Source organism: Paroedura picta, chromosome 4 (assembly GCF_049243985.1).
Source record: "Paroedura picta isolate Pp20150507F chromosome 4, Ppicta_v3.0, whole genome shotgun sequence".
Lineage (NCBI taxonomy): Eukaryota > Metazoa > Chordata > Lepidosauria > Squamata > Gekkonidae > Paroedura > Paroedura picta.
The window spans coordinates 71,595,227-71,622,385 of record NC_135372.1 but is presented as its reverse complement, the minus strand read 5'-3'; the positions used below and the strand labels follow the sequence as shown (position 1 = coordinate 71,622,385).

The window sequence follows — 27,159 nt, the reverse complement described above, 5'->3', positions numbered from 1 at the left end:
ATTCACAAACTAGAATTAAAGCCCGTCGTAGCAGATACAACAGGCACTAGCAGGGGGAGAGGGGGGAAATAGCTAAGAGAGAAGGAAGTAAAAAGGAATAGAGTGATTAAGATAGTGAGAGCTTGGCATTGGGAAGAGTAAGGGGAGGGATTGTCCAGTCTGTAAGTGAATGAGGTTGAATGTGTTGGAGGGGGGGGGGGTTGTGGTGGCATGGTGACAAATGAGGGTGTGGGTGTAGAGATATGGGTGTCAAGAACCTGTTGTTTGGAATGCTAGTTGAGAGTGGGAGAGGACTGACCTTTGGGAATTGTGGCATAGTGGTTACAGGTGAGCTTTCAAGAACTTTCAAGCACCCAGTAGGCCTTAGTTGTCTCTAAGCAGTTTAAAATTATCTTTCCTTCCTCTCTCCATAAGAGTCATCCTGTCAGGTAAGTGGGGCTGAGAGCTTTGTTAAACCTGGGAATGGCCCACAGGTACCCAGCAGGCCTCAGGTGCCTTTCAGCAGGTTAAAATTGCTTTCCCTTCCTTTCCCCATAATAGGCACACTGTGAGGGAGGTGGGCAGCCCAATCAGGGTGCGGCCAGCTGTTCTGGCCGCACCAAGATTAGCCAGTATTCCCTCACAGGTGCCCGGGATACGCCCCTCCCATAGGGCTGTTTCACAAATATATAGAGAAACCATGGATATGATAGAAGCAGTTTGTCTAGCATCAAAAGGTTGTGTCATTCCATGGTTTGCAAGCCATTCCTGCCACAAACCATGAACTGAAATTTTGTTTTTCCAGTTGGTATCTATCTCTATTCGTATGGACATATAACAAGTAGTAAAAGAAGGTGACTGGTTGGATCTCTAAGACGAGCCATTTGGCAACTTGTTTCAAGATGGAAGATAGAAAGCTCTGGCAATCCTTATTTTCTCGAATACTGCCTATCCCTTCTGTTGCCTCAGTGTCCCAGTACTAGGAATAAAAGAGCTGGCAAATGGATTCTCAGCGATGATGTGGAAACATCTCACACAATGGCCAGAGCAGCAGCTGGCAAGTCCAGGTGCCAGGCCCTGCCCCAATATGCTGCCTCCACTGCTGCCTCCTTGACCCAGCCACACTCTAATGAGGACAGGATTGGGTTTGGAGGGCAGGTGGCAGTGGCCCAGAGAATGGGGCTGTGCTCTGGGGCTTTCCAGCTGCTGCCACTTGCTCTTCAAGGCTGCCTGAATTCTTCTGAGGGTGAGGACAGACTTGGAGAACAAGCGGTGGAAGCGGCTTGTGAGGCCCAGAGCCAAGCCCCATTCACTGCTACCGCTCATCTTCCAAGGCCTCCTGCACTCACCTGAGGGCATGGGCAGTCTTGGAGGACAGGCAGCAGCAGTGCGGTGAATGGGGCTCAGCTCTGAGCCTTGCCAGCCACTGCTGCTTGTTCTCCAAGGCTGCCTGCACTCTCCTGAGTGCAGAGGTGGCCTTGGATGATGAGCAGGGCTGGTGGCTGGTGAGGCTCAGAGCTGAGCCTTATTTGCTGCCATTGTCTGCTCTTCGAGGCAGCCCATGTTCTCCTGAGATTGTGGGCAGCCTTGGAGGACTGATGGCAACAGCACGGCGAATGTGGCTAGGCCCTAAGCCTTGCCAGCCACTGTCGCCATCACTTATTCTTTCAGGCTGCCTGCACTCTCCATCTACTGGGGGTGGGATTATGGACATAATCCATAATCCGCCCCCGTCCCTGGGGGCGGGATTATGGACATTGTGTCCATAGTTACATCCATTTGAGGGAACTGCACCAGTAGATGTTTCCACATCAAAAATTTTATTTCAGTGGCCCATTATGCACGGGGGGGATAGCGCACATTCAGGGTGGAATGGCGGCGACTAAAATCACCGATAATGCACGGTGCCTGCTGCAACCGGTTGCAGATTCGGTGCATGCCGCCGAAAAAGCCGTGTTAGCAAAATGCGGAAGAAAGCGCAGCTTCCAGATGACCGGGAAGCAACCAGAAGCAGCGCTGGGGTCGCCGCGTGCATAATCGGTTACTCTGGATTTTGCCACCGTTGCGTCCCGTCCCGTGCATAAGCGGTTTGCTTCGCTTCTTCCCCCTCTGCGTTTTCCATGTGACCCGAAATCGCCGTTTCAGCGGCCGTGCATAATGGGCCAGTTGGAAGATATAAACTTTACTCTGTTTATCACTTTAGATTTAGGGTTGACTAAGCTGTTACAAAGACAAATGTAGGTATGTTAAAAGCTGAAGATTTGACAAAGGGCAAATTATTTTGTCACTAATCTGTACACCGCTCGTGGCGCCGCGGGCACCACGGACTAAATAAAGCTGTAAGCCCTCCTGGGGCGGGATGTGTCCGGGATGAGGAAGGGTCCGGATTGGACCCTTCCTCATGACAGACAATCGGAGGGACCTCTGATTCCCAATTGGTCCCTCTGATTCCCAGCCCCAGCTTCGCACCTCTCACCGCGTCAGGCCGCCGCCGCTGCAGGACTGTTGGCGCCGGAAGAGCCGCCATCACTGGAGGAAGCGGCGCTGCGATCACAGGCGGTGCCCGCCCAGCGAATGGCGGTGCCTGGGCCGCGATTGGCCACGGGCCGCCGAGGAGCCGCAGCACGCCGAGAAGCCACCGAGGAGCCACTTCAGGACCCGACGAGGAGCAGCTGGCAGGAGCCGCGGAGGTGCCGCTGAGGAGACGCCGCAGCCCAGTGCGCCGAGGAGCTCAACCTGCCCAACCTGCAGCCCAACCCGCCGAGGAGCCACCGAGGAGCCGCCGCCCTCTTTCTGGTAGCCTTCCGTCCCTCGCTCTCGCCCCTGCCTGCTAGAGCCCATTGTATTCTTTATACAATGGGCTTTTTTACTAATAGAAAATAAAATCCCACTAATGAAATGAAGTGTTCTCCTTGTTTTCTTAATTTGCTAGTTTGCATTATAGCAAGCTGCTAAGTAGCCAAACTGCAAAATCACATAATGAGTAAGTAAATATGTGACATACATGCATTAATTTTAGCTACTGCCTCAACAGTCTATCCATTTATCTTTTTAATATAGCAAATGGGATAGGCTTCCTTGAATTTAAATAGATATACACATCTATGGTTTTCTTAGGGTTTTTGTTGTTGTTGATGTTGTTATTTTACTATGCTCCAGTGACAATTCAAGAAAGCCTTTGGCAGGCCAAATTTCTCATATTTGTCTGATAAATGGAAGTCATACAGTAATTATACAGTAATTATACAGTAATGTATAATTATACAGTAATGTTCCTAGGAAGCTTTTTACCTAGGGACTGGCCAGACTTGGTGTGCTTCAGTGAGTATGCTGCATACATGGGGGATATCCCACCAACTGGAAAAAGGCAGTTTGGTTTTTGTCAGTAGTTGCTGGGCAGATCCTTTGGACTGCCTTTTCCTGTTTCCTCAACAAGGGCCAGAGCCTTCTCGGTCCTGGCCCCCACCTGGTGGAACGAGCTCCCTGAGGAGATCAGAGCCCTGTCCGAACTTCCACAGTTCTGCAGGGCCTGCAAGAGGGAGCTCTTCCACCAGGCATTTGCTTGAGGTCGACCGACTCAGAACACCTGCTGGTCCCCCCCAGACGCCTGCCCATGACTCTCCCAAAGTTACTGTTAATTGTTATTATAATTGTGGTTTTGTAATCTTTTGATGTTTTTTAAAGTTGTTTTGATGTTATGTAATGTTCCATGTAAGTTATAATGTTCTGTGTAAACTGCCCAGAGCTGCAAAGAAATGGGCAGTATAGAAATCTAAATAAATAAATAAATATTGGTGGAATATCCATGACTGAGAGCCAGTTGCTTCCTGTTTTAAGAAGGGAGTCTTCGAGTAGTACACCTGAGATTTTATTGATGTAGAACATATCTTCTGGTGTGCTGGATGTGTTGTCCCTGAGTCCTGCCTTTCCAAGCATGCTAGAGGACCTACGGAGGTGATCAGCATGGCTGCAGTACCGCAGGAGCCCCAAAGGAGGGGCAGCCAGCTGAGGCGGCAGAGGACCACAGAACATGGTGGCCCTCCTGCCACAAGACTGTCAATACATATTTTTATAAAGAATGATGATGATATAGGATGATGATATGATGTACAATATTATTCACATTTGCACTACATGCATAGTTCTATTTTCCTTTCTTTTTCTTTGTTCCAAACTTTTTGGTTGTGCAAGATTGTCTGATTGTACTGATTCAGTATAAGGCAACTTCATAGATTCACAGATTCTAGTCCAGATATGTTAGGATAATGAAAACCCTTTGAGAGCAAAAGATGGGCTGACCCTGAGATGCATGAGTAACAATCCATATCAAATAGCTTCATTAAAAAAAAACTTTTCTAACAGAATAATGCAGTATATAGAATGTGCCCACCTATAGGTTTAAAAATCTTGATGAGATGCCTATGGAGATGGGGATGGAAATGTAAGTCTTTACCAGCATACAATAACCAGAACTATCATACTTTATTTGAGTCACTGAAAAAAATATTGCCAGCATATAGTCACTTGTTTTATTAATAGTATTTAGTTACCACAGGTGTATGATATAACACAAAATGTTGACCAGGTTTGCACCAAGAACAGTTTTGTAGCTTCAATGGAGATCTCACGTAAAACTCAAATCAGTTTCATGAAAGTACTTCACAAATGGTTTTAAAAGAATACAAGAAGACAAACATTCTCCAGTGTCTTACTAACAATCCAGAAGGTAGAACTATATTTGGAACTTCAGTGGTTTATATGTCTATGAACGCTTTCTTTAATTAATAGATGGTTTAAAAACAAAACAAAGGGAAGATGTATGTTTAGGTTAAAAGCAAAATGTATCTGTGTATATTACAAATATTTTTCCATCTTTTAACAGTAGAGTTGCCAGATTCAACACACAACCCCCCCCCCCTCCGAGGCACTCATAGGAAGGGAGGAAGGGCTGACAGATCCAGGTTGGAAAAATTGTGGAGATTTGGGGATGGACCTGAGGAACAGGGATCTCAAAAGGGACCATTATCTAACCTCATAAGTATCCATTTTCTCCAAGGGAACTAATCTCTGTAGTCTGGTGATTGAGTTGCAGGTCCCACTTGGAGGCTGGCATTCTTATGTAGCACTGGATTATGAGCTGAATTTCCAGTACCGGTGACATGGAAACAACATGGGCAAAAGAATAGTAGAGCTACTTTTGTTGCATTGGATAAAGCACCAGGAACTGCCAGTGGGACATGGGCTACTATCTGAATCTGAACCCCTAAATAAAATGTTAAGAAGGTGCTAGGAGGACTCATCACTTAACCACCAATCAGGTAGTCTCTTCCAGTTGTCCCATCCCTGATTGGCTGTCTGTCCAATGAATTACCAATCAGGAGAGCTATCCCGCCTCTGGCCACGTCCCTTCCAAATTCTTCCATATGGAAGAAGTGCCAGCCACCAGTAAGGTAGGCTGGCAGATGGAGCTGGGGGGGACACTGCTCCATCCTCTATATTAGCGATCCCCAACCTGTGGGCCACGGACCACGTGTGATCCGTCGACTAATTGGAGGTGGGCCGCAAAGGATGCCTTCTCTCTCCCCCCCCCCCGGCCCTTTACAACACACTTTGGGTGTCATTGTCTCCCATCACTCCCAGATGGGACTATCTCGTTGCAGAGAAACAAGCTCAGGGTTCCCTGATTGATTTGATTTGTCATTGTCATGAGTTAAAATTTCCATTAAAAAAAAATGTTCCTTATGTTCATTGTTGTCGCGTGTCTGTATCTTATTTTGAAGGGATGTTTAAACATTACCATAGCGATCAGAGAGTGTTAGGGCAGTGGTTGAGAGTAGAGGAGTAAACTACCCCTCACACCAGGCCTCAGTAAAATTGTAAAGCGTTGAGTGGTCCCCGGTGATAAAAAGGTTGGGGACCACTGCTCTATATGACATCCTTTCTAGTACTTGAAGATGACTATTAAATCACCTCTTAGTTGTCTTTCCTCCAGGATAAACAGACCTCAACCTTTCCTCATACAACTTGGTCTCCAAATCCCTCACAATTTTTGTTGCCTTCCTCTGGATATGCTTCTGTTTGTCTACGTCCTTCTTCAATAGTGGTGCCCAAAACTGAATAGAGTACCCTGAGGTCTGACCAGAGCAGAGAAAAGCAGCACCATCATCTTGCGCGATCTAGACACTATATTTTGGTACAGGCCAAAATCCCATTTGCCTTTTTAGCCACTGAGTTACACTGCTGACTCATGCTCAGTGTATAGTCTATTAGGACCACTAGATCCTTTTTGAACATTCTACTGCCAAGACAAATATTCTCCACCGATAAAGATGCATTTGTTTTTCCCTACCTAAATACAGAACTTTACATTTATCACCATTAAAATTCATTTTAGCCCAGTTTTCCAGCTTGTCAAAATGATCCTGTAGCCTGATTCTGTATTCTGCCATGTTTGGTATCTCTCCAGTATCATCTGCAAATTTAATATGTACCCCCTATATTTTTTATGCAAATCATTTATAAATATGTTGAACATAGGGCTGAGGACAAATCCCTGAGGCACTCTACTTGTCACTCATCTCCTGTCACTCCTCTCCAAGAAGATGACAAGCCATTGACAAGAAATCTTTGGGTGCAATCTGTCAACCAGTTATCAATCCATCTGACAGTAACAGGATCCATAAGACATTTTACCAACTTGTCAACAAGAATAACTATGTCCACAGCATTCCCCTGATCCAGCAAGGTAGTCACTTTCTCAAGATGGCTCAAGCAGAGTCATCCGAAGCTCAATCCTTCATAGTCAGAAGTCCTGTGGCTGGGTAGGAAGGTTCCATGAGAGGAAGCACGCCTGCCCACCCTGGATGGTGTACAGCTCTCAATGGCTCATTAAGTCAGGAACCTGGGCATGATCATGGATGCTTCCCTCACAATGGAAGCCCAGGTCACAAAAGTAGGGTGGCTGGTCTAGTGTACCTGAGGAACTGCCTCTCTGCCTATGCCCCTCAAAGAGCTTTACACTCTGCCACCACCAAGTGGCTAATGATCCCTGGCCCTAAAGAAGCCCACCTGGCCTCAACCAGGGCCAGAGCCTTCTCTGTCCTGGCCCCCACCTGGTGGCCCTGATGGAGCTAAACAATTCCACAGGGCCTGAAAAAGGGAGCTCTTCCGCCAGGCATTCGGTTGAGGCTGAGCAAAACCAGGAACATCTACAAGTCCCCTGTTCCTTCCCTCCCAGAAATCCACTCATGCGTTCTTCCCCTGGACCTGTTTGCATTGTTATAGTTACCTTTGTTACAGCTATTATTGTTCTGGTTATCTACATTATGGTTAAACTAAGTTCCTTGTATTGTTCTACATTCTATGTAAACCGCCCTGAGCCTCAGGGGAGGGCGGTATATAAATATAAATATGAACATGAACATGAACATGAACATGAACATGAACATGAACATGAACATATAAAGAGATAAAGTTAGTTATGAGGAAGTCATATTGAATATTAATAATCCCAGCTGTCTGCTCAAGGACTGTTTGATTATTTGTTGTAATTTTTTGCCACCTACAGACATCAAACTGATGGGTAATCTTCATGTTCTAATGATGCTGAAGACTGAACCAAAAGACTCATGTATTCAAAGCACACTCCACCACTTACATATGGTTCCTTCCCTGGCTTTCCAGTTGTACTGGCGTTCCTCCTGGAAATCAGCTACACAAGAATTAGATTGTGTTTGCTGTTCCTTGCTATGCTCTCTTTGCTTTCTTTACTTGCAAACTATCTGTTTCTGTTCCCTTTTCCTTTTTTTCATCTATAAATTTTTGCAATACTCGTCATTCTTCTATTGTCTATTCAATCATTGCATCGATAATGCTTGTGCAGAGTCTCTAGGAAATGTCAGCTTTGAGATGCACTGAAGTACTCGGCGCTGAAAGACATAGCCTTTGTCTCTCAAGCACTGCCAATACATTTGAATCATCCACAGTGCCTCCTTTCCAAAATGTCAACCATTTATGTATTTTTTTTCAAATGATATTTTCAGGGTTTGTTAAAGAAGTCTCCCCTCCAATTATTTTTGATGTTGACTGAAAGCAAACAATAGCTAATTAACAGTTTGCTTGGCAAGAAGCAATTTTCACTGTGAACAGCCAGTTGTGCAAGGTATGAACTAATGGCAAGATGGAAGTTTTGCCACTGATGTCAGCACAAGAAAAGGGAAACCAAGTGTTTACACGAAATAAAAAAACAATATATTCATGTCTAAAGCTGTAATTCTCCCCCATTATCAGTGATTCTGCTTCCCGTGAAAACTGCCTAATACAATATAACACAGATTTGTCCATAAACATTTTTGTTTGTGAAAGCACTTCATAAATCTTCATTATTTGCACTCTAATTTTATTTTCTAGCAAGAAATAAACAGCTATTAAAGTGGAAGATGTACAATCCCCGATTGCTACCCAAAATCTAGCAATTTAGTTGTGCATCTGAAAAATAAAATGGCATCAGCATTAAACACAAACAACTGACATTACCAGTCAGGCAATATGGAATGGGGGGGGGGGGAGTTCATATAACATTATTTGTTGAATCTAATGTTAAAATGCTTGCAACTCAGTTAAGCCCAGTGAAGTTTATTCTCTGTAGTGCACTGATTTTGTAAGGCTTCTGCTAACATTGTAAGCTTGTGATCTAATGTTGTAAAAAAGATTAATAGGATTGTGGTCCTAAACTCCATCCCCGCCCACCCTTTAATTGGCCCCACATCTTTGTGCATAACAACTGTGCACTTGTCACATTTATCTCCACAATTGCAAACTCCATAGTTCCAATGTTCCTGAATATGTTGTTATATCATATGTACAGAAACAGGAAGAATTCAAGGTGAACGTATCCCACGTATCTAGAAGAGCTGGTACTGGCCAAAGAAGTAATGGCTTACGTATCCCATGTATCTACATGTGTATGCACTACAAGCATGTATAAATGACTTTTCTAAGTTTATAAGTTTGCTCCAACAGAAAATGTCATGCAATAAGCTGCATTTGGTATATTTCGCATATTTGGGGTGACATTTTTGCCTTGTAAAGGGCCTCTTGTGGCGCAGAGTGGTAAGGCAGCAGACATGCAGTCTGAAAGCTCTGCCCATGAAGCTGGGAGTTCAATCCCAGCAGCCGGCTCAAGGTTGACTCAGACTTCCATCCTTCCGAGGTCGGTAAAATGAGTACCCAGCTTGCTGGTGGGTAAACGGTAATGACTGGGGAAGGCACTGGCAAACCACCCCGTATTGAGTCTGCCATGAAAATGCTAGAGGGCGTCACCCCAAGGGTCAGACATGACCTGATGCTTGCACAGGGGATACCTTTACCTTTACCTTTTTTTGCCTTGTAATGGATGATGCATCAGTAATAGAGCTCCAAATACAACCCCTGGATGTAGTTTCACCAGAACTCGTTTTAGGCAGTTTTAGTACAGAAAGAGACGTGAACATGCCTGTGGAAAGGCCCTATATTCCTATTTATTAATGCTCATTCAAGTCATGTGGATTGAACTGAACCCGGATTTCCCAAATATAAACTTAACTGGATCCCATTGTCTGAAATTCTCTGTTTCCAATTAAGATTGCAGTCTGTTCTCCTGCCAGCGCCCCTATTCCTAAGAGCCAAGAATTCAATAAGATATTTCCCCCTCTAAGTGTAAACTGTATCTTATTCCCCTCAAAGTAACACTGGATGAACTTTTAAAAGTATTATTATTAAATTTACTAGCTTCAAAGCCCGTTCTTAAGAATGGGCCTTGAAAGGGTCCCCTCCCCTGGCCCCTGGCCAGGCAGCTTAAGGTGGCTTTGGGCCGCAGCTTGCAACCGGACCAAGTGGGGTGGGCAGGCGGTGGCCAGACTGTTAGCAGGCCTGGGAAGGAGCTCCTTAGCAGGCAGTCAGCAGGCTGGGAGGCCATCATTAGCAGACCCTGCTTAGCAGAACAAGAGGCCCTTGTTAGCAGGCCCAGCGTAGCAGGTGAAGAAGCCCTCGTTAGCAGGCTCAGCCTAGCAGGCCAAGAGGCCCTCGTTAGCAGGCCTTCCACCATGACCCGTTGCCCAGGGCCCTCTCCCCTTACCTGCTGCTGGCCCCTGGCACTGAGACGCATCTGTGAGCAAAGAGTCTAGAGTCCAGAGAGGGAGAGCGGGAGCTGTAGGGGCAGGGCCAATCAGGGTGCAGGCAGCAATTCCACCTTGGACAGCAAGAAACATTCCACCCCCCCCCCCAGGCTGTTTCACAAATTTATAGAGGAACCATGGATAAGGATATGCTGCCTCTGGCAGTCTTGAGGCAGCTAACAACAGCTGAAATAGTAAGAGTTATCAATTAAAAATATAATGCACGGGTTGCCGGTTGCTGTCCGTATCTGGTTCAAGGTTTTGGTTCTAACCTTTAAGGCCTTACATGGGTTGGGCCCCGCATACCTGAGGGACCACCTATTGCCCTATGACCCCCGCAGGGCCTTGCGCTCTGTGGGTGAGAATTTATTGGTCATTCCCAGCCCCAGAGAGGCATGCCTGGCCTCAACCAGGAGCAGGGCCTTCTCGGTCCTGGCCCCGACCTAGTGGAATGAGGTCCCGGGTAAGCTGCGGGCCCTGCCCTTTCCATCTTCCACAGGGCCTGCAAAACGGAGCTCTTCCATCAGGTCTATGGTTGAGGCTGGGTTAGTGCAGGAACAGCAACTGGGGTCCCCTGATGCCAACAACGAATATCATTTCTGACTTGTCTCTCCTTTCTCCTCCCTCCCATAGAATGGTAGGGGAGGTTGAGGGTTACACCATTTTGCTTCTGTGATTGTTGTGTTGTGGATGTTGTGATAGTCCATTTTAATGGGGAGGGGTTAATGGGTTTTTAATGGGTTTTTAGCTGGACTTTTGTAAACCGCCACGAGCCACCCAGAAGTGGTGGTTAATAAATTGAATTAATGCTAATGCTAATAATATTAAAAGGCAGACATCATAAACAGAGCTGACTTTGCAGACACCATGGAATTTACATAAATCCCCACTTGTCAGCTGTTTCCACCACAAAGAAGGCCCACTTTCTGATAGATGGCAGGCAAACACCCCAGGGGCCAGGAACCATAAGTAGGTTGTGGGTCAAACAATCAAAATTTGGGGGCAGAATATGCTGGAAGAGTCAGCCCACCAATTATTAAACTTGTTAAAAGCCCAGAAGGCCCAGTCAGGAAAAAAAGAAGGAAACCACATTTGAAACCCACCCCCTCAACACATAATGCAGAGAACTGTGTGCAACAATCAGATGCCAGGTACGGCTTAAGCTATTAGTGTATACAGCAGTTCCTTTCTGATCAATAGGCAAAGCAAGCCAGACATGCTACCAGGAAGCCTGTCCCTATCCACCAACCAACCAAAATTAGAATAGAAAACTTTACTTCATTGTGCCCTGAACACAGAGGCCAGAAAGGGTGAGAAGAACATGTGAAAGAAGAAAAGCCCATTGGGGAGATAAGGCCAAAAAGAGGCACATAGACATAGAAGCACCCAATGCCTGCCAGCCAAGCTTACAAACAACACATCATGGGTACACCTACTTCCACCATCACACACACAAAGCAAAAGAAGGGGGGAAATTGATACCTTCTCAAAAGCAGCCAACTCTTAAAAGGAGGGAAGGTCATAGCTCACTGAAAGAGCTCATGCTTGGCATGCAGACAATCCCAAAGCTCAATTCCCAGCATCCCCAGTTAAAGAATCTCAGGCAAATGACGGGAAAGACCTTTCTTGCCCAAGACTCCAGATAGGTACACCAGTCAGAGCAGAGAATTCTGGTGTAAATGGGCTAATGGTCTGATAGCATTTGTTCAAATATATTTACCTCCCATCTACCCCACAGGAAATAAAAGGAAAAAAAGGGGGTACCTTGTTGTTGATGATTAAGGAATGCTAAATATTTGAGGAAGGGGAAGGAGATGCACAAGAATGGATTAATTGGATACAAGTAAATATTTTGCATTTGTAAAAATGAACAAATAATATATTGACTCATCATAAATTTGAAGTAAGGAAGAGAAGGCTGGTGAACTTATACTAGTTTGTGCCGGAAGGGAGAGAATAACTTAAGAATTCAGCCTTCTGTTTTTTGTTTGAGATCATTAGGAAAGAATCTATATATTAACAGTGACATTGACATGAAAACTATTTGGAAGATCAGTCCTGACAATGGAATCACTGGATATATTTCAGACTCAGCAAAATAATCGGAAGGTGGACAACAACCTACCTACTATATCCATCACCAAAGTCCCCAGGTTACCTGATGTCCCTAAGCCTGAGCCTTTTATAGCAGTAGCTAGCACACTTGCAAAGAAATGAGCTTAGCTGAGAAGGAAGAGGTAGACTGATACCTGATTTCTCTGGGAGAAGTATGGACTGCAGCAGATTATCAGTTCTTTTAGAAGGGGGTGGAAGTGAATGGGTACTTTTCCAGTGTGGAGGACTCTGTGTCCTTAGAGGCCCATTTCAAGTTCATAAAGCATTCCTTGCTTATATTTAACTAGGGACAAAGCACATTGTATCCAGGAATACAACAGGCGATAGAGCTTGGCGGTGGGAAGAGGAAGGGAAACAGTAGTCCATTCTGTAAGGGCATGGGGTTGAATGTGTGTGTTGTGTGGGAGGTTGTGGTGGCAAGGTGACAAATGAGGGCATGGGTGTGGAGAGATGGGTGTCAAGAACCTGTGGTTGGGAATGCTCGCTGAGTGTGGCAGAGGACTGACCTTTGGGAATTGTGGCATAGTGGTTACAGATGAGCTTTCCAGAGCCATGTCTTCAGATACGTGAAGGGGAAATCAGACTGGAGACTCTTCTTAGGGGGAGTTCTGCATTCAACCTTATTTTCTTTTTTGCATGAATTGAGATCACCAAAATGTCACCCTGCCCACATCCACATGTTGATATAATGTTGTGCCCACATTTTCTTTCCCTGTTGCCCCTTAGAAGGGCTATATTTTTGCTGTTTACTACCCAAAGAAGTCTCAAAGCGCTTTACAAACACCTTTTCCCTTCGTCTCCCCACAACAAACAACCTGTGAGGGATGTGGGGCTATGAGAGGTCTGAGAGAACTGGGAATGGGCTGCAGTGACCCAGCAGGCCTCAGGTGTCTCAAAGTTTAAAATTTCCTTCCCTTCCTCCGACACCGTGTTAGGAAGGTGGGGCTGAGAGCTCTGAGAGAACTGGGAATGGTCCACAGTCATCCAGCAGGCCTCAGGTGTCTCTAAGCAGTTTAAAATCACCTCCTCTTCCTTTCCACATTATAGGCAACCTGTGAGGGAAGCTGCTAGGGAGGGAAGCAAGCGCAGGGGCCGGCCCAATCAGGGTGCAGCCAGTGGTTAGGAGTGCAGACTTCTAATCTGGCATGCCGAGTTCAATTCTGCACTATCCCACATGCAACAAGCTGGGTGACCTTGGGCTTGCCACAGCACTGATAAAAACTGTTCTGACCGAGCAGTGATATCAGGGCTCTCTCAGCCTCACCCACCTCACAGGGTGTCTGTGGTGGGGGGAGGAAAGGGAAGGCAACTGTAAGCCGCTTTGAGCCTCCTTCGGGTAGAGAAAAGCAGCATATAAGAACCAACTCTTCTTCTACTACTACTATTCTATAGGTACCTCTGGAAGAGCCAAACCACAGTCTCTATACTGGCTTCTTGCAGAGAGAAGCTAGGCAAGAGACGCATGTAAAGTAGAATGCATGCCAGATAGCCTGGTTACATGTTATAATTGCCATGCTAAACAATATAGATGGAGTGGAGATTTATATGTGATGCCATGGTTAAAGCCTTTCCTCTCATTAATATTCCCCACTGCATTGATCCAGTCGCCTGTATTGTCAGCACACCAATGCTAGCCTGGGCAAGTATGTGTCTGATGTTGTATTGCTACATGATAATCTGCTGAAGCACATACTAAGTGCTTCAAATGTATCAGGAGACCAGTAAAAATTTAACCTGCAGCCCATATCACTGCCTGACTGCGGAGACTCTCTCTCTCTCTCTCTCTCTCTCTCTCTCTCTCTCTCTCAGCTGTCATTCACTGCTGATTTTCACTTCTCCCCCTTGTTTTTAAAATATACTTTTAAATGTACTAACTATGACCATTATCCCATTCACATGTAGCATCAACGTACTAGCACCCGGTAGCCTGGAAAGGCGTGCTGTTAATATGTTAACACTACAGGTAACAGACATGGCAAATACAATGGAACATAAAAGCACAAATATCATATCTGAAGTTCAGATATCAGATTTTGAAGTCCAGAAGAAAAAGCTGGAAGCTGCTGTTCAGTATCATCCACTCTCCCACCCTTTATGCATAAAAGTGGAGGTGAAGGCTCTCAACTTCCTTCCTATCCTCAAGGGAACTATCTGGGCCTTTTTGCACGGGGATCTTTGTTGCAAATTGGTCACTGAATGAAAAATCGCCATTTAAAATAGTGGAATTCGTCGTTATGCATACCTGCCTTTGTAGTGGAATCAGTTGCGTTTTTTAGCGTTTCCCACAGGCTTCCGGTCTCGGCAGAAATCGCTAGAAAGGAAGCGCTATTGCCAAGCTCGTCCTGCCCCTGGCCGTCAAGCAGCCAATGGGCAGCCGTTAGCATGCTCCCAAACAGCCCCTTTCCCTTTAAGGAAGGTTTTTTTTTAAAAAAAAAAACAGACCCATTGTAACGAATCTGGGTAGATTCGTTGCAATGGAGAGACCCATCCAGCTGCCTGGGGTGTTTGAGCTGTCGTTTGATCGTTTGATCGTTAACACGCTGCCTCAGAGTGAAAAAAAAAAATCCCCCCCCCTCTCACGGGCCCGATTTTCGGCTGAATGGAATGTGTGAAATGTGTGTGCTTAGTGACTGAAGGGGAGGGACTGAAGCCGGGAAGCCTCTGTTTGAGCTGTCATTTGATCGTGGCCACGCTGCCTCCGAGTGGGGAAAAAAAATCCCCCCCTCCCCCCCCCCTCACGGGCGCGATTTTCAGCCGAAACAGGGTGAAAAATAAAGGGAAAATACATCAGCAAACGGGCTTCTGCGGGCTTCTTGTGCTTAGTGACTGTAAACAGCTCTGAGGAGGGACTGCAGCCTGGGAAGCCTCACTGGCTAAACTGAGGCTCGCCGGTGCGTTGATCTCCACTCGCTCGGGGGAAAAAAAATGGCGGAAGTTTGGAGGACAGGCTCAGGAGGAGGGACTTTGAAGAAACCGCAACAATGTTAACGCACAGGTCTTTATCGCTATTGTTGCAGATTGGTTGCAGGAGTGTATCGCTTTCCGGAGGGTGAATCCACTTTTTGGGATTCCCCTGAAAGCGCTACAACGAAGCGCTTTTTGCGGGTCGGTTTCAGGAGTGTTGCAGATTGTCTACGAAGTCGTGGGTTATTCCAAATTAGTAGCGTTTTCAATTAGCAACCATTGTGCTATTTTGAAGCCGTGCGAAATGGCCCTCAGAATTCTCTCTAATTTGTCTGCCTTAAATTTGGCTGATAGAAAAAATTGAGGACACATGGCTATTGGTGATCTACTCCTAAACCACCAATGCTCTTCATTGCTCAGAAGGTAGGTCTTTCCCCAAGTTCTGTGAAATGTCCTGTTAGTACTATACAGTTTTGACCTTGTTGTGTCTCTGCATAAACAAACCGACCTACTGATGATGCTTAGGAAGCTACTGAAATACAAATCTGTAAAACTGTGAGAAGAACACAGACGCACAGTACATCGTTATCTGTGAACTGTTTTATGGGAACATGCAGTTCAGGTACACTTTCTTAACAAGAAAGAACAGCAACAGCAGTACAGAGAAAAAATTCTACGCACTCAATCTTTGTAATTGTTTTTTTTCAAGATGATTTTCACAGCTAGATGTTATTTTTGGCCCAATTTCAAGCAAAATGATAAAGTGATTGAGTGAATTTCCTTCCACTAATGAGCTGTCTCTGAAGTGCTATGGTCATTTCAAAAAGTGCCATTCCCTCCTGCCACCTGCCCTTTTCTGTCATGCAATCTTTCTTGGAGGTTTGTTTTTTTTTTTGTAATGTTTGAAGTTGAACGATATAGCGCTAACCAATATTTCAGTGTTATAGTGGCACCATTATGATTCACCATTGATTCAAGGTCCATGGAAGATCTGACAGCAAAAAAAAGGGGGGGGGAAACAACCTCATAGGAAGTGCTATAGACATTTTAAACAACACACCACAGCAATTCAGAAGTGCAACAGAGTAGGAAACTGAAGAAAGCCATTTCCCTCAAAAGTGGCTCAACCACGCTTAGCTAGCCCAACACAAGTGGGTTTGTTGTTGTTAGGTGCGAAGTTGTGTCCAACCCATCGTGACCCCATGGACAATGATCCTCCAGGCCTTCCTGTCCTCTACCATTCCCCAGAGTCCATTTAAGTTTGCACCTACTGCTTCAGTGACTCCATCCAGCCACCTCATTCTCTGTCATCCCCTTCTTCTTTTGCCCTCAATCGCTCCCAGCATTAGGCTCTTCTCCAGGGAGTCCTTCCTTCTCATGAGGTGGCCAAAGTATTTGAGTTTCATCTTCAGGATCTGGCCTTCTAAAGAGCAGTCAGAGCTGATCTCCTCTAGGACTGACCGGTTTGTTCACCTTGCAGTCCAAGGGACTCACAAGAGTCTTCTCCAGCACCAGAGTTCAAAAGCCTCAATACTTTGACGCTCAGCCTTCATTATGGTCCAACTTTCACCACCATACATTGCAACTGGGAATACCATAGCCTTGACTAGACGTACTTTTGTTGGCAGGGTAATGACTCTGCTTTTGAGGATGCTGTCTAGATTTGTCATAGCTTTCCTCCCCAGGAGCAAGCATCTTTTAATTTCTTTGCTGCAGTCCCCATCTGCAGTGATCTTGAAGCCCAGGAAAATAAAATCTGTCACTACCTCAATTTCTTCCCCATCTATTTTCCAGGAATTGAGAGGGCCGGAGAGAGGAATTGATGTTGAGTTTCAAGCCAACTTTTGCACTCTCCTCTTTCACCCGTATCAAGAGGCTCTTTCGTTCCTCTTCGCTTTCTACCATTAGAGTGGTATCATCTGCATATCTGAGGTTGTTGATATTTCTCCCTGCAATCTTGATTCCAATTTGTGACTCATCTAACCCCGCCTTTCTCCTGATGTGCTCCACATACAGGTTAAATAGGCAAGGTGACAGTATACAGGCAGGCAGTGAGGATGGCACTCTTCTGCAGAGTGCCAGAGGTGGGGAAGGCAAGCACAATGTGGATATGCCGCATCAGGGGGGAGGCATGGGCTCACAGCACCTTAAAGGGTGCCACATGCTTGAAGCCTGAACTCTTCTCCTGCAGCAGCCAAGCAAACGGCTTCCCACCCACACTATTATGCTGTTCTGATTAAAGCATTTGTGTGGCTTTTGTTAAAGGCTATCTTGTTACTTCATTGGAATGATTTGTCACAGCTGGTGAAAGTAGCAAGGCGGTGGAGGCTGCCTGTGGGAGTGGGAGTCCAAGTGAGGGCAATGGACTTCCCAAGTTAAGGAGCTGGCTAGGGCAGCACAGGAGCCTCCTCAAGGAGGCATCAGCTTTGAGTGGAGCCAAGCTGGCTGGGGATGGCTCAGGGGGCTCACTGAGCTGAGTGTCCTGAGGTGGGCCAAGGGAGATCTATGCCTCCTGTGGCACCCCAGGCATTCACTTGCATGGGTTAGAAATCCCAGCAACAAGGGGACTCATGGGCTCGGTAGGATACTGGGACGGGATCCCCAGGGTAAGGGTTTTAAGGGTTTAAGGACCGAGATACAGGCTCGCTCTCCTATTGCTGGCCAGCACATTGAGGTTGACTATTAATAAAGCTATGGCCCATTATTTCCAAAAGATTTATGTGTGAGCATCCTCCTTCGGCCCAAATGCCCACCTGCAAGTCAGAAATATGTGTTTGTTCAGGGTGGATCCATTTTCCTCAATTCTGATTTTGGGAGAGGACTTTTCAAAGTAGTTAGCAAGCATAAAATCATTTGCCTATATTGCTTAATCTAACACAGTTTCCTACCTCTGAAAATGTCTAAATATGCAAGTCTACATAAATTATAGGAATGAAATAAATAATGGATTATTCCCAGAAGGACCAATGGATGAAATATTTTCAAATGAACAGATAAAATGAAGGTACAGAAATAGTGCATTTCTCTCAGAAGGTTTAATACTGTAAGTAGAAATTCATAACAGTTCCTTACCTATCTTGTATTGTCTGTCTTGTAGGTTTCTCACATAAAAAGACAAACTCACAGAAAATATACTCCCTCATTAATACACCCCTGTATTTTGTCATAGAGAAATAACATTCACAAAAGAAGAGCTAAAACAAAATGCCTTGCTTCGAGAAAAACAACCAATAATCAATTTTCCACACATAATACCACAAAGGGAATAGAAAAGCAAAGGCATTTCATGACTAAACCAATGCTATGTACATCTGATGTGTGATCTTTGAAACAGAGAGAAATGGAGGCCTTGTCTTGAAAGAAATCTACCAAGACAAAACATCATTTGGCTGAAAAGCAGCACAGACGGTGAATGCACAAAGACAGGAAAGAGACAGTACAGCAGTATCACAAGTCATACTGCTCAACAATAATTGGAAGCTTCTGATATGACAACAGGTGTGTTGTCATTCCTGGGACAGAGATAGAGGGAGAAAGAGTACCCAAGCATACTTCGGGGATGTATGTGGATACTGACCTGGGCTTGAGACAGGACTAGTAGTAGTAGGCTCAATAATTTCTACAAAAAGGGAAAAGGGAAAAAAAGAACATTTGGATATTAATCACATATGGAAGACAAATACAAAATGAGACAGCAGTCATGGTCATGCAGCAACAGACATCCATGAGGCTATGAAAACAACCCCATGAGAACCATTCACGTCTGGTGAAAAATCATGCATTAATCCAGAGCTCTGTTCAAAGGACACACACAAATGTCTTTAGGCATGCATCACTAAGATGCAGAAATCAGAAAAAAAAAATCAGTCAAGTTGCCATTGCTGACCTACCCTCGAAGTTCTCTAAGATGGTGGAATATTGAACTGGCATACGAAATACACCTGATGCTCATCCTTTATCATGGCTGTGTGTGTTAAGTGCGATCACGTTACAGCCAATTTATGACAACCCCATAGGGTTTCCAAGGTAAATGACAAACAGTGGTGGACTGCCATTGCCTGCCTCTGCATAACAACCCAGGACTTCCTTAGTGGTTTCCCACCATGCTTAGCTTCAAAAATCTGATGAGATCAAGCTAGTTTATGCTATTCAGGCTAGACTGGGCCATCCATGACTACAGATGTTATCAGTTCATGTAAAAGTATGTCTATTTAAAAGTGCATCTGCCCATGAGATAGACAAGGTATCTTTTAGTGTTTTATAATCAAGGAGGAAAATGCTCCAAACAAACAAAAAGAAAAGGTATACCTTTTCCATTGGTAGCCTGCATCCTTAAACCAAGTTGTAAACTGTATCAAAAAGGTTCCACAAGTCATATAACAATCTATACATCTTAGGTCTTCTAACCAAGGACTATTTCATCTCACAGATTTTTAATAATGCTAAACAAAACCAAATGCTGACAGATTTTATTAATAAGTTCCAAGTGGAAACCCAAGCAATATTTTCAAATAGAAATATAATTGTCCTCCAACACAGTCATTTGGAACAATTCAAACTGATTTAATAGAATATTTTCAGGTGATCATACTTGGAATAGTACCACAGTATTTTCATTGTTGCATTTTTTCTCTCTCCTTGCAGTCCATATTCAACCCAATACCAAATTTATACACACCTCAAAGACAGAAATTCAAATGACCATTTCATTGAATGCTACTGTATTGAAAATGGTGAAAAAGCATACTAAAGTCATGCACTTTGAGCACTTAGTTTTTTTGTAAAACATTCTTTGAGACCTAAAAAAAAATTACCATCAACTTCTCCTATAAATTAGCACATTTTAAAAATGGAAAACCATTTTGGATTGGCACTTCTTTGATAATTATGCTACTTGAGGACCTTGACCTGAAATGTAGTAACTTCACAATTCCTTTGAGAAGCTAAAATCGTGTGCCCTTTGAAAGGCTATTATTTCCTATCATATACTGTCAATCATAACCAAGGATTGAAGCTACAGTATTAATTCTCCCTCAATTTTGCCCGGACAGCTCACAGGTGATTTTATGCTGTCTTTAAACACCATGGTATTACCTGAGATTAGAATTCAAGCATCGCTATTATAATGACCCCCCCCCCCAGAGGTGTTTAATGTTTATGCACGCTTAGGACACATTAAGTTAGGGGTGGGTGGGTTACACCTACATCTTACCACATTAGATTATGTATGAGTGCTGATACAAAGCAACATTTTGTCTACGTCTCAAGAGAAGAGATACCTTGTATATTAAGACATGCTTAAAGTATTCGGAAATTGTTAATTTCCTTAAAATACCAAAACACACATTCATAAAAAATGCTAGCTATTAGTGCTGTAATGTTTATACCCTAGAGATCATAACTTCCAAGGGGTGATTACTGCAGCAGACCCAATTACTACCACTTACAGACAAAAGTATGATGTGAGGAGGAACTTTGCAATTTCTTCCTGCCACAATCTAGGGTAGACTGAACTAAGAGCCAGCTTGGTGTAGTGATTAGGAGCACATACTTCTAATCTGGCAAGCTGGGTTTGATTCCGCGCTCCTGCACATGCAACCATCTGGGTGACCTTGGGCTCGCCACAGCACTGATAAAGCTGTTCTGACCAAACAGTAATATCAGGGCTCTCTCAGCCTCACCCTCCTCACAGCGTGTCTATTATGGGGGGAGAGAAAAGGGAAGGCAACTGTAAGCCACTCTGAGACTCTTTGGGGTAGAGAAAAGTGGCATATAAGAACCAACTTTTCTTCTTCTAAGTGGGGCATACTTCTGAGAAAAGAGGCACAGGATTGGGCTTTATGAAATTCTGGCATTTCAGAAACATTTATTATTATTATTCAATTTATTATTCAATTTATTCACTTTTTAAATTATATTGTCATACTTTTGGTATCTTATCTGAGTTTTCTGGGTAACCCAATTTAGATGAATTTACTAAGATACTGATCCTGTTCTTTTCCTTAATTGGCTTGGAAGGAATTTTGTTATAGTTAACTCCAGTTCCTAACTATCAAAAGAAAGAATCCTATCCCAAACAATATCTATTCAATGTCTATGTGATCTCATATCAACTGATGAGTTCTTGTGTACATATGACTGGATGAGATCTCAAGAAATAATCCCATCACCACTCATGTTTTAATAATCAGCTAAACTAATCAAACTGTGATCATTAATAAACTGTTCTTTAAAAAATCTAATTAATGGAAATTCTATTGCCATATAGAGGATTATATACCATCTATTAAGGTTAAGATATGAAGCAGCCTTATCCTGACTCAATTCTTTTGCTCTCAGTTATTTGCTTCAAGTTGCAATGGCTTTACAGGCCCTTCAGCACAGAAAGGTCTTTCCCAGTACTTGCTAAGCTACATTTCTTTAACTAGTGAGTTCAGGGACTGAACTTGGGATGCAAAGAAAGTGCCATGGCTTTGTGATTGCATAGAACAGTTAAATAAGGGGGAATATTTTAAATATATAAAAACTGAACACTAGGGATGCCAATCCTCAGGTGGGACCTGGAGATCCCCTGGATTTATAGCTCATCTCCCAGTGACAGAAATCAGTTCTCCTGGAGTCAAATTAACTGAATAAATTTACTACTACTACTACTACTACTACTACTACTACTACTACTACTACTACTACTACTACTACTATTACTACTACTACTACCATAGAGATAAAGGCTGCTTTGAAAGGTGGACTCCGTAGCATTATACTCCAATGATGCCCCCCCACCCCAAGTTCCACCCACTCCCAGCTCCACTCCCAGAGTCTCCAGGTATTTCCCAACCCAGACCTGGCAACCCTCACAAAAATAGACAATTGAAAAAATGTTATTTTATACTTTTAAATGACCATGGTGCTCAATCAACAGAAGCAAGATTAACCTGAGGAACAAAAGCAGTTTTATTACCAGAAGGAATCCAGACAATCAGCATTTTGTAGGCAAGAACTAGGGCTGAGTATTCTTGAAACACTATCTATTACTTATTGCTCTATTTTCTTGTAATTTGATTTGAGATCTATCAAATCTGCCCATCTTTTCCTGGTCATCTCTAGTTCCCCAGGAGGTATAGTTATTTTTATTTTAAAAGCATTATTCAGTGGTGATGACATGAATTATCTTTCTTGGGCTTCTGAGATAATATCATTTTGTTTTTGTGACATTGAAGAAGTTAATCTTTCTCCTTTGTTTGCTGTGGTTTTTATAGAAGTTATATGATCTGTTAAATAAAAATGTACCTTCCTTCAAATATTCAGGAAGGCAATTCAATTTGCCATCATAATCTATACAAAGCAAAGCAAAAATAATTAAAAACATATTCTTATAACAATATTCAGGGAAAGAAAACTCCTAACCTTTACTTGCAGCTGAAACCTGTGGCACATTCACATGTATTTGACCAAGTTACCAGGTCATAGCCATCCAGGGAACATTGTGACTGATTCTGAATTTTTATTCCTTTCAAACCCTGATATTCCTATACTGTCTCTATTTTTTTACCCTGTTTCTTCCCTGCTCCACAGAAATAGTATACCAACAACTACAACCAAAGTATTTTATGTATAGTAATAAAATAATAATAACTCCTTTTATAATGGCTAATAAAACAGTAAGTTCCATAATACTTTTGGTGGAATGTATATAGCACTTGTGTTGTAGTTGTTGGTTTTCTTACAGATTAACAAAGGCTGCATACTAGATATAATAAAGTTGTTCTGAAGAATAAAGTTGTATAATAAAGTTGTTCTGCAGACAGTTTGGAAAAAGACTCAACGGCGAAGAGTGAGACAGTTCTCGGGGCCTTTGGAGCTCTAGAATAGATTTCAGGCCCTTGCAGAGGAGGTGCAAGGGTCAACAAGGGAAGAGGTCCCAAAACGAAGTCCAAGACAAAGGGAAGAGGCCGCGAGGACAGAACGTAATGGAGTTGAGAAGAAAAAAAAAAAAGGAGAGTACTGGTAATTGGAGACTCCATGCTAAGAGGAACGGATCGCCATGTGGCTGGGCCCGAACCCCTAACCCGAGAGGTGTGTTGCTTGCCAGGGGCGAAAATTAAAGATGTTTCAGAACAGCTGCCCAAACTCCTCAAATCTACGGATCGCTACCCATTTGTGATGGTCCATGTGGGAACGAATGACATGTCCCTGAATACCATCGCTCCTATTTAAAAAGACTATCAAAATCTGGGGAGGAAGCTCAAGCAAATGGGGGCACAAGTGGTATTCTCTTCAGTCTTGCCTGTCAAGGGAAGAGGAATGCGTCGGGAGAGGAAGATAATGGAGGTGAATCACTGGCTGCGTAGTTGGTGCCGGCAGGAGAGATTTGGTTTCTGGGACCATGGGATAGGCTTTCTTGAGGAAGGCCTACTAGCACCTGATGGTCTGCACTTATCGAAACTGGGGAAGAATGTGTTTGGCAGGAACCTGGGGAGATTCATCAGGAGAGCTTTAAACTAAAGCCACTAGGGGAAGGAAATGATCAACATAGGGAGTGTATGGAAGGAAAATGATCGGAGGCAGCCCAACCGGCAAGGCCAGCTCATAGGGAACCAAAAGTAAAAGGATTCAGATGTCTTTATACTAACGCCCGAAGCATGGGCAATAAAAAGGAAGAGCTGGAACTTCTCATGCTGATGGAAAGGTATGATCTAGTAGGCATCACTTGGTGGAATGATTCTCATGACTGGAATGTAATGGTGGATGGATATGAACTGTTCAGAAAAAACAGAATAGATCGAAGACGTGGAGGAGTGGCACTGTATGTGAGGAAAGGGCTTACCTGTCAGGAAATTCTAGTGAAGGAGAGCATATCTACAGTGGAAAGCATCTGGGTGAAAATAAGCGAGGGGAAAACAAACAGTGTGGTGGTTGGTGTCTGCTACCGACCACCTGACCAACGAGAGGATGTGGATGCTGCACTTTGTGAGCAGCTTGAGAAAATATCCAAGCGGCAGGACCTTGTCATCATGGGTGACTTCAATTTCCCAGATGTGTGCTGGGAAACAAACTCTGCAAAGCGTCCTCAGTCATGCAACTTTCTGACCTGGCTGGCTGACAATTTCATTTATCAAATGGTAGATGAACCCACAAGAGGTTCAGCCATACTGGACTTAATACTGACCAACAGGCAAGAGTTGGTGGATGAGGTGAAGGAGGTGGGGACCCTAGGGGGAAGTGACCATGTCCTCATAGAATTCCTTTTGAGATGGGGAGCCAAGGAAGCTTGTAGCCAGACGCGGATGTTGGATTTTCGTAGGGCAAACTTTAATAAACTCAGAGACATGATGAGTGTCATACCATGGACGAGAATGCTGGAAGGGAAGGGAGCATGTGAAGGGTGGGCGCTACTCAAACAAGAGCTATTGCATACTCAATCAATGACTATCCCAGAAAGACGAAAACACTGCAGGAGCTCTAAGAAGCCTATTTGGATGAAAGAAAGAAAAGGAAAATGTTCAGGAAATGGAGGGAAGGACAGAGCTCTAAAGAAGAGTACCTACAGGTTACTAGGCACTGTAGATCAATCATAAGACAGGCCAAAGCTGAGAGTGAGCTAAGATTGGCCAGGGAAGCCCATTGTAACAAGAAAAGATTTTTCAGTTATGTGAGGAGCAAACGTAAAGTAAAGGAGGCAATAGGCCCACTGTTGGGTGCGGATGCACGAACTCTAACGGAAGATGCAGAGAAAGCAGAAAGACTTAGTGCCTATTTTACATCTGTTTTTTCCCACAGATCAAAGTGTTTAGGCACATCTAGAGATGGCCATAGCCAAAGGACAGTGTCTGGGTGGCAGGTTAACATGGATAGAGAGGTTGTCGAGAGGCATTTAGCTGCACTGGATGAGTTCAAATCCCCTGGTCCAGATGAAATGCACCCGAGAGTACTCAAAGAACTTTCCAGAGAACTTGCACAGCCCTTGTCCATCATCTTCGGAACCTCTTTAAGGACTGGAGATGTCCCGGAGGACTGGAAGAGAGCAAATGTTATTCCGATCTTCAACAAAGGGAGGAAGGATGACCCAGGAAACTACAGACCAGTGAGTCTGACCTCTGTTGTGGGGAAGATAATGGAGCAGATATTAAAGGGAGCGATCTGCAAACATCTGGAGGACAATTTGGTGATCCAAGGAAGTCAGCATGGATTTGTCTCCAACAGGTCCTGCCAGACCAACCTGGTTTCCTTTTTTGACCAAGTAACAGGTTTGCTGGATCAGGGAAATTCGGTTGATGTCATTTACTTGGATTTTAGTAAAGCTTTTGACAAGGTTCCCCATGATGTTCTGATGGATAAGTTGAAGGACTGCAATCTGGATTTTCCGATAGTCAGGTGGATAGGGAATTGGTTAGAGAACCGCACTCAAAGAGTTGTTGTCAATGGTGTTTCATCAGACTGGAGAGAGGTGAGTAGCGGGGTACCTCAGGGCTCGGTGCTTGGCCCGGTACTTTTTAACATATTTATTAATGATCTAGATGAGGGGGTGGAGGGACTACTCATCAAGTTTGCAGATGACACCAAATTGGGAGGACTGGCAAATACTCCGGAAGATAGAGACAGAGTTCAACGAGATTTGAACACAATGGAAAAATGGGCAAATGAGAACAAGATGCAATTTAATAAAGATAAGTGTAAAGTTCTGCATCTGGGTCAAAAAAATGAAAAGCATGCCTACTGGATGGGGGATACGCTTCTAGGTAACACTGTGTGTGAACGAGACCTTGGGGTACTTGTGGATTGTAAACTAAACATGAGCAGGCAGTGTGATGCAGCGGTAAAAAAGGCAAATGCCATTTTGGGCTGTATCAACAGAGGCATCACATCAAAATCACAAGATGTCATAGTCCCATTGTATACGGCACTGGTCAGACCACACTTGGAGTACTGTGTGCAGTTCTGGAGGCCTCACTTCAAGAAGGATGTGGATAAAATTGAAAGGGTACAGAGGAGAGCGACGAAGATGATCTGGGGCCAAGGGACCAAGCCCTATGAAGATAGGTTGAGGGACTTGGGAATGTTCAGCCTGGAGAAAAGGAGGTTGAGAGGGGACATGATAGCCCTCTTTAAGTATTTGAAAGGTTGTCACTTGGAGGAGGGCAGGATGCTGTTTCTGTCGGCTGCAGAGGAGAGGACACGCAGTAATGGGTTTAAACTTCAAGTACAACGATATAGGCTAGATATCAGGAAAAAAAATTTCACAGTCAGAGTAGTTCAGCAGTGGAATAGGCTGCCTAAGGAGGTGGTGAGCTCCCACTCACTGGCAGTCTTCAAGCAAAGGTTGGATACACACTTTTCTTGGATGCTTTAGAATGCTTAGGGCTAATCCTGCGTTGAGCAGGGGGTTGGACTAGATGGCCTGTATGGCCCCTTCCAACTCAATGATTCTATGATTCTATGATTCTATGATTCTAAGAAGAAGCTATCAAAATGGGACTGGACTCTAAATTTGTTCTGCTGCCTCAGACCAACATGGCTACCCACCTGAATCTATCAAAATAGAATAATCTGCCAGTGAACCATCACTGCTTATACTGGTTATACTGCTTATAGTGCTTATTCATTTAATGTTTTGGATTGCTTCATAGTTTATACAGACTTTGGGGATTTTTCACATAAGTTGTCTTTTGTTTACAAACTGATTGTTTGGATTTTTTGCAGTAATCTGTCATGGCCCCTTCTCCAGAGGGTGCCTCTGCACCGCTGCCTAAGCTCATTCTGCCAGCTCCCTCGGAGGAAGAAGTGGAGGAGCTGGAGCAAAGCAGCAGGGTGCTGCTTAGATAGGCAAGTCCCGATAGGGAGCCACAACCAGGTCCCACACAGACAAGCACCATGCCCTCTGCACCAGCATTATCTCAGCCTGCAGCAACACCCCTGAACAGCCCAGACTCATCTCCAGAGCGCAGGAGGGAATGCAGGAGGACAACGTTGGCAACACGCAGGAAAAGTGCTCGGCTTAGACTACAGC

General features: G+C 44.2%; 1 protein-coding gene across 3 annotated transcripts in view; it reads right to left on the bottom strand.

Annotated features, from left to right (window-relative positions):
* NEGR1 (neuronal growth regulator 1) overlaps positions 1-27,159 on the bottom strand; it is a 719,159-nt gene that overhangs the window by 88,819 nt on the left and 603,181 nt on the right. Inside the window, exon 7 of one of the 3 annotated variants that reach the window (XM_077333337.1) lies at positions 18,730-18,771. The exons of 1 other annotated variant lie outside the window; for it this stretch is intronic. In XM_077333337.1, coding sequence (XP_077189452.1) covers positions 18,730-18,771 — 42 coding nt within the window. Of the gene's footprint in view, positions 1-11,897; positions 11,922-18,729; positions 18,772-27,159 lie in introns of all 3 variants that reach the window. One more of the 3 variants, XM_077333338.1, reaches the window with a different exon arrangement.